The sequence below is a fragment of the Pinus tabuliformis genome, chromosome X, assembly GCF_031772625.1.
Source record: "Pinus tabuliformis cultivar Carrire ecotype Pingquan chromosome X, CPIR1, whole genome shotgun sequence".
Lineage (NCBI taxonomy): Eukaryota > Viridiplantae > Streptophyta > Pinopsida > Pinales > Pinaceae > Pinus > Pinus tabuliformis.
This window is the reverse complement of record NC_142308.1, coordinates 96,446,230-96,454,101: the sequence shown is the minus strand read 5'-3', so window position 1 is coordinate 96,454,101 and position 7,872 is coordinate 96,446,230. Positions and strand designations below refer to the sequence as shown.

The following is a 7,872-nucleotide window of genomic DNA, read 5'->3' as shown; positions in this document are numbered from 1 at the left end:
AAGCACACAACCTATTCAAAATAAAAATAACAAAATAATTATACCCAAAAAAAACAATAGAAGAAGAAAATAAAACATAATACAAGGAACAAAAAAAACCTTGTAATCAAAGTTTCTCATCAACTAATCTTTGGGTAAAAATAAGTAATTCAATTTCAATAATACAAAAATAATACAAAAACTATATATAACTTAGTGTATTTTGTACATATAAGTTCATTTCTCAAATGTTGAAAGTCCTTCATTCAAATGAATGACTATTCTATGCATTTTTATAATTTTATCTGTTATTAGCAATTAACCTTGCAGACGGGTTATATGCCTGTGTTAAAGATTAGACACTAACTTATATCAAGGAACTCAATACAACAGTTTGAAGTGCATTAATTGCGAAGGTGTGGAGTCTGGACCATCTCTGTTCCACAATAAAAGACAGATTGGGCATTGAAAATTTGCTTTGAGAAACTCTCTTATATAATTTGTCATTGTGATTTATAGATGCATCGCATGTTGGTGATCGTGTAATCATTAGAGTGTTGTAACAACTTGTATTTTTGTGTCCCAAGGGCTGAGCTAAACGTATTCAAAGTTACTGAAAGTTTGGTTTCTTTTGTAATTCCAATGCCTTCAAATAGATTGTACTGACTGCTGGTAGCAATAGCACTAGGTGTTTGTTTGAGTACATGTTCTCTTCTCGCTGTGAATTTTGCCCAAGAGTTGTCCAATAGTAAGTTGAATTTTTGAATCCCTACAAAATCCAAGCAAGTTATTTTCGTGCAAGAAACGACCTGTATCGTTAGGCTCATCACATAAATGTGTATTTAATATCCTTTCTCTCTTATTCTGACATTCCATTAATTTTAATTCCCCATTTTAAGTAATTTGAATGTACTTTGGCCTTCCTGCTTCTGCAAAAGTTTCATGATGTAAGTGCTTATATTTTTGTCATTGCCTTGCAATTATGCCCTTCATTCAGGCTGCACTTTTGGCTTAATCTAAATAATTTATTTCAAACTCTACTATGTACGATGTTATCTTGAATTTAATAGCTCTTAAGAATTTTGGTTATCTTCAAATTCATGGAACATTTATGTAAACGGGGTCTTTCAGGAAAGACATGCTGAGGCATGACTGATCTGCAAAAGGTTTGAAACAGGTCTTTAAGCATGGAGTTCAAGACTTTAATTGCAACATTAATGAGAATATATAGTTACATATGGAAACTGGTATTTGATATTAGGTACTCAGATTGCTCCATTTTTGGTGAGCTCAGTTTTTTCGGTGACATTTTGATCATTTTTACAGAAAACTGACAATCTGGGTTGTTTTAAAATTGGCCAAAACTTCTAAAGGGCGAAGTCTCATGGACAAACCTCCCCTCTCAGAAGTGGAATTCGGATTTCTGGCATATCCAATCAGACTTAAAGCCAAATTACCCAGAAAAACAGGGCACTTTGAGTGATGTTTATTCCACGCTATTGAAACTGATTGTGAAAATTAAGAAGTTTAATCTGGGACACATAGACATCACAATGATTTGGATGGACCATTCAAATTACTGGAGCACTAGATTTTTAAAATTATACAAGAGCAATAAATAATCTAATTCTACAAGCAATCCTCTGGTGAATTTGAAGTTGTGATATTCCGCAATGGAACCCATGTATACACAACTTCAGCCGTGTACCCACGTATACAACATCATCTGTTGTAGATCTTATTCGATGTCGTGCCTAGCACATGATAAAATTAAATGAAGAATAGATCATACAAATCTACAATATCATAGGCAACAAAGGAAAGATATCTTCAAAAAGAAGGTTGTTTGAAGGCATCTTGGATGATGAATGCGACCATGAAAATGTAGATCCAGTGAAAACTTCATCAATATGAAACGCAATCTCCATTCGTGATGAGCTTCTGTTAAACTTATCCATCTCTGAAAATGTTACATTCGTTTGAACTTTGCAAAAATAACTTAGTGGGGAGAGTAGATTGAAAACAGCTAAAGCTTCAAATAATTTTGAGATTGGAACCCTGCTTTACCCTTGATGTCTTTAAGCAATGCCTTTGTAATTTCTACTGAAAGAAGTGCATTTCTCAGAGCAAACCCTTCATACTTTTCAGTGAAGATAATTTCATCGTGATGTTTTACAATTGTATTTACAGCTATTTCTTTCAAAGAAGTAGCAGAGCACATTGTTGCTAGCTCAAGAACATCGAAAACATTTGAGGGGTTGATAGAATTTGAAATGTGAGCCTCACAAATTTTACTTAAGAAAGGAATGTTATATTTATCAGCTGCTATGAACAACACGTGACTATGTTGTTCAATCTTCTCCTCTGAGATGCTCCCACTGTATAAAAACTCCAGCAAGCATCGCAGCTCGTCATGGCTCATTTCTGGAATGGGGATTGCACCAGTATGTGTGCCCTTGCATTCATCAGCTTCAAACATGCTTTTGAAAACCGAGGACTTTGTCGCCTACACACAATAACATATATCAGTAGAAAAAATCCAAATTTCTGCTCTGCAGTCAAAATTCTTTTGGAATCTCCAATCAAAATGAAGAAAAGGAGACCCTAAATAAATTAGGGAATAACTCATAAGTGATACAGCCATAGTTTGATCAAATTTAATATTGCTACTGAAACAGTAGAAATGCTAACAGAGCATTGGGTGCAAGCCCCGGTGATTTCAGCATAATAGTTATCCCTTAGACTTGGCATCTAAGTTAAAGAAAGCCCACTCTTTGTAGTGCAGTCTTCAAGGACAAGTTTCTTTAGGTACTTTCCCAAAAATGGCAGCAATGATGTAAACAAATATGCATGCGAGAAAACTGGTTCACACTATATCTGATGAATATGAATTTTTCTGTCAAAAATAGTTAAGAAACTTTTCCAAAAAATAGGTCCAAAGTTTTCCGATAAAGGGTATAAACTTCCTAAGATTGACAGCAATACCCTTAAAAACAAAGCCATTTGCTTTCAATTTCTTTAGTTGATCATTACAATACCCCTCGTCTCATCAGATCAATATATTTACAGTCAATCTGAAAAAGAGAGGGAACTCTGAAAGAAATTTCATTGACTGATAAATTGGGAAGAACAGTAACGAATTTTCATTGTTCATTATATTTAAATTTTGTTACCTATCCAAAGTAAAGAAAAATAATCCTGCAAATGCGGCATTGGTTCATTTGTGAAGTTGATGGGAGTATTAAGCCATCCATTAGGGGGGTTCCATTCTTGCTGTTGTCTGCCTCACCCATATGCTACGAGTTTCAAAGAAGTATGAGGCCAGATGCAAGAACAACGCTTTGGTTCATTGGTGAAGTTGATGGAGTGTTAAGCCACCCATTGGGTGATTTCATTCTTACTATTGTCTGCTTCATCCATATTGTGTGAGTTCCAAAAAAGCATGAGGCCAGATGCAAGTCCCACGTGCTAATTGGCAAAAGAGACATGCTCTAGACCTCACATCTAAGCCAAAGGATTGCTTACTCCATCTGCATGGCATGAGCTTCAAAGGGATGAGGTCCTGTGCAAGTGCCATGCAATTTTGGTAGAATAGATATTCCTCAGACCTAGCACTGGCATGAGTTTCTAAGGGACGAGGTTAGGTGCAAGTGTCAGGCTGATTTTTTTGGTAGAAGAGATACGGTTAGGTGCAAGTGTCAGGCTGATTTTTTTGGTAGAAGAGATACTCCCAGACCTTGTACCTAAGCCAGAGGATGGTTTACTCCACCCATGTGGCATCAGTTTTAATGGGATGAGATGGTGTACAAGTTCCAAGCAATTTTGACAAAATGGATGGCCCTTAGACCTAGCATTGGGAATCAGTTTTGAAGGGATGAGGTCAGGTGCTAAGTCTTGGGCTGATTTTGACATTAATTTTAAAGAAATGAGGCTAGGCACAGCATCAAAACTTTTTGGCAGAATAGGCGCTGATATGATCACACAGCCAGCACCAAAAGAATCTCAGACACAAGTAAAATAAGTCAACTGAAAAATATGCAAGTGCAAAAGAAAAGAATGCCCAAATTGTACACACACGTTATACACTCATTTGTATTATATATAGGAATACATAAGTCCAAAATTGGGGTTGACATGCACAAGTGACATCAGAGCTTTTATCACTTGGCTCTTTTAAATAAGCTAAAAGTGATAATGAAAAGGATAAGACGGTAAGACTATACCATAATGTATGCAAGATAGTATAACTACACTACAGTGCAAGCACGTTTATTAGAATAATCAACTCCAACACTAAATCAAAGGATTGTCTCCTCCACTCCTATGCCATGAGTTAAAGGGGTGAGGCTGGGTGAAACTTGCAAGTTTGGGGCAATTTGATACCCCTTAGACCTAGCACCTAAGATGAAGGATGGTCTGTTCCAAGTATGGGTTTCAGATAAATGATCCCAGTACAAATCCCTGACAATTGTGGTAAAATAGATACCTCTCTGACATATTAGTATTTTGATAGAATAGCTACCTCTGTGACATACCGCCTATGCCAAATGATGGTCTGCTCCAACATTATGGCATGAGTTCCAAAGGGACGGGCCGATTGCAAGGGGTTTAAAAGCAGTTTGCATTTTAATTATACAGTGGTTTTCAATATGTATTTCGATTTAATGAAAATATATTGCTCAGAGGCTTTTAACAACTCAAAAACATAGATATAAAACCTATGAAGTGAGCCTGTAAATGAAAGAGCTCCTGCCACTACAAAAGTCAGTAAACCAGACCTTTCAGATTTTTTTCTTTTAGTAATTACAAAAGGGAGGAGAACATACCATAACAACTCGATGGGCATGAATTGGAGGCCCATTTTTGGGAACAAGCTCCACGTCTGGATGCAATTCCTCATGGAACGCCATGACTAACGCTTCTAAAAATCTATATTGCTCAAGAAGGGCATCGTCCAGATCTTTCAACTGTTTCAGCTGGTTGAAGGCATGTGCTAGCCCCTGCCCAAATCAAAATTCTGTCAATTTTTGTCCAATAGCAATTGAAAACATTATTGCCAAGCCGTGAAATCAAAGCACTTTCAGTGCTCAGGCCGGAGTTTGAAACCTCGCAGTAGAAAAGTTGCCGCTTTAATGCAACCAATTAGGAAACTCTAAAGCTTCTAAAGAGGGACTCACCCCCCTCCCCCCCTCATTTTTGAAAAAAAAAAACCAATTAGGAAACTCTCAAGGTCATATGGAAGTCTGAGATGAATTTGATGGAAGATAAAACCAATTCCATAACAAATGATCAGGTAAAAAACTAAATTAAAAGCAGCATAATCTTATGAATATAATGCATTAAACCTGACGGGCTGTTCACAAAAATATTGATTTCCAAGAGTCTGACCTTCTGAGCAAGCCCCTTTGATTTCTCTTGTTCCTCTTCGGTTGTGTTGTCCAGCTTATTTGTGAGAGCCAAAATGCACCTCGCACCCTCATAACAGCTTGCACATATGGTGTTCCTCGGAGGTCTGAAAATGCTTACTATGGAACTGCACAGACAGCAATCCATGACCAATCAAAAGCTTAGAGAAAATGGATGCAGATGGAACTGAACAGGATGAATGGGATTGTGAATTGGGTTCTTTGTTATTAAGAGATGGTGGCAGATGTGAATTCATTGAAGTGTTTTTGAAGGGCACGGAATGCGTGAAGAGTTTGAATGAAGCAAGGAATGATGGAATACGACTAATGGTAATTAATTTAACTTGTATCAATATCTTTATACAACTGTTTGACCTCCACGTTGAAGAGCAGGGAATGTGTGAAAAGTTTGAATGGAGGAATCTCATCCCATGTATCCTTCTGTTAATTAATTTATCTGGTATGAGTACCTTAATCCCATTGGTGATATATTTTTTTTTTTACATACATGGTGAATCTAGGGGAGATTGAGGATCAAACTTTCACGCTGTCACTATAACACCAAGAGCATAACCAACCACCTGCAAATCAGTTATACTTGAGTTCCTATGATTTTAGTAAGAGCACTATAACACCAAGAGCGTAACCAACCACCTGCAAATCAGTTATACTTGAGTTCCTATGATTTTAGTAAGAGCACTATAACACCAAGAGCGTAACCAACCACCTGCAAATCAGTTATACTTGAGTTCCTATGATTTTAGTAGGGGAGATTCAGGATCAAACTTTCACGCTGTCACTATAACACCAAGAGCATAACCAACCACCTGCAAATCAGTTATACTTGAGTTCGTATGATTAAGGGGAATCCGCCATAACCAACCACCTGCAAATCAGTTATACTTGAGTTCGTATGATTAAGGGGAATCCGCCCCTCTAACCGCCACCACAGCAGGTCAATGTACTCAATGAGATTTGAACTTCGGTCTGCCTAGGCATAGCCCAAATGACTTACCGTCAAACCACACATCACTGTACTATTTGAACTTCTTGCTATATTAATCGGTAAGATTATTTAAGAGGAGAGGTGGACTCATTTGCATCTAGCCCATCTATCCCCAAACAGACCCCACAGTTCACGATCATAATCTTTCTAATTTTTATATAAAAATAATTCCATCACTTTGTAAATTTTTCATTTTTAAGAAAATTGATTTCAATTATGGAAAAAATTATTTATTGTGTATAAGGTTTTGAGTGAAAAAAATATTTATAGTGATTGATGGAGTAGTCAACCCAATAATATATTTATTTTTTAATAAAGGAAATATTTTAATTTTAATTTTAATAAATTATTATTAATAAAAATTTAATTTTAGGAATAAATTTAAGATGATTTTTTTTTTTTAAATAAAAAATATTTTAATTTTAATTTTAATAAATTGTTATTAACAATAATTTAATTTTCAAGTTGCTCAATTTTATTAGTGTTTTGAGAATTTAGTTTTAAAGTTGCTCAATTTTATTAGTGTTTTGAGAATTTAGTTTTAAAGATGGGAGAAGGTTTAGTTTAAAACAATTGAGTATAATTTTCAAATAATTTTGAAGATTTAAATGTTAATTTAATAAATTAAAAATAATAATTAAAAATTATGTTTTTTTACTTTTATTATTTTAAAATTAAAATTTATAATTTATTAAAAATAAATATATATTTTTAATCATTAAATTTATTCAAATTATATTTTTAATATTAATTATAATGATTGTTTAAGGGTACAATAATTGTTTAAGGGTATAGAATAGAAGGTAATAAGGAGTAATGTTAAAGTATTGTGTGATTTGAAGGTTATTTGTTCGAAATTGCATGGGAAAAACTTAAGCCATGTTAAGAGTTTTTGTGGCTTAGGTTGCATGAGATCTCCAAATGATTTATGATTGTAATGACTTAGATGCCTTAAATTAAAATTTCTTAAACTAAAAATTAAATGTACAATCATCCCAAAACTCACACAACTTAACAAATAAAATTTTTATTAATTATAATAATTAATTAATTTAATATTAAAAAAATTCATATAAAATAATACACATTACTAATGAAATCTTAAATCTTAATATTTCTCACACTTTATGCCCTTAATTATTGATTTATAACTTGATTACAAAGCATAAAGATTTATCACTTGATTATAAGGCATATCTTATTAAAAATAAAAATCATGTACATAAAAAATATATTATATTTATATTTTTTCCTTCTAAAAATATCCTTGATTATAATGTATATCTTATTAAGAATAAAAATCATCTATATAAGAAATATATTATATTTATATTTTTCCTTTTTAAAATATCCTTAATAAATCATCTATATAAGAAATATATTATATTTATATTTTTCCTTTTTAAAATATCCTTAATAGTCGAGTAGAAGAAAATTTATATCATTATATATTGTTTTGTAGTCGAGTAGAAGAAAATTTAT

At 33.7% G+C, this 7,872-nt stretch overlaps 1 protein-coding gene across 1 annotated transcript; it reads right to left on the bottom strand.

Annotated features, from left to right (window-relative positions):
• Positions 1-1,621: 1,621 nt before the first annotated feature.
• Positions 1,622-5,737, bottom strand: LOC149138576 (BTB/POZ domain-containing protein At1g01640-like). The gene is made up of 4 exons (XM_089449336.1): positions 5,368-5,737; positions 4,806-4,979; positions 2,047-2,485; positions 1,622-1,939 (listed from the first exon to the last, which is right to left on the bottom strand). Exons 1-4 carry the CDS (start codon positions 5,530-5,532, stop codon positions 1,776-1,778), a joined length of 942 nt encoding a protein of 313 aa, XP_089305462.1. The 5' UTR covers positions 5,533-5,737; the 3' UTR covers positions 1,622-1,775.
• Positions 5,738-7,872: the final 2,135 nt, after the last annotated feature.

Excerpts from the sequence above, each read along its gene's own strand:
- LOC149138576 (XM_089449336.1), bottom strand. The coding sequence starts at position 5,532 with ATGGATTGCTGTCTGTGCAGTTCCATAGTAAGCATTTTCAGACCTCCG. Across the intron at positions 4,980-5,367 it reads CAAAGGGGCTTGCTCAGAAG|GGGCTAGCACATGCCTTCAA; the intron begins GTCAGACTCTTG and ends TGATTTGGGCAG. Across the intron at positions 1,940-2,046 it reads ATTGCTTAAAGACATCAAGG|AGATGGATAAGTTTAACAGA; the intron begins GTAAAGCAGGGT and ends TAACATTTTCAG.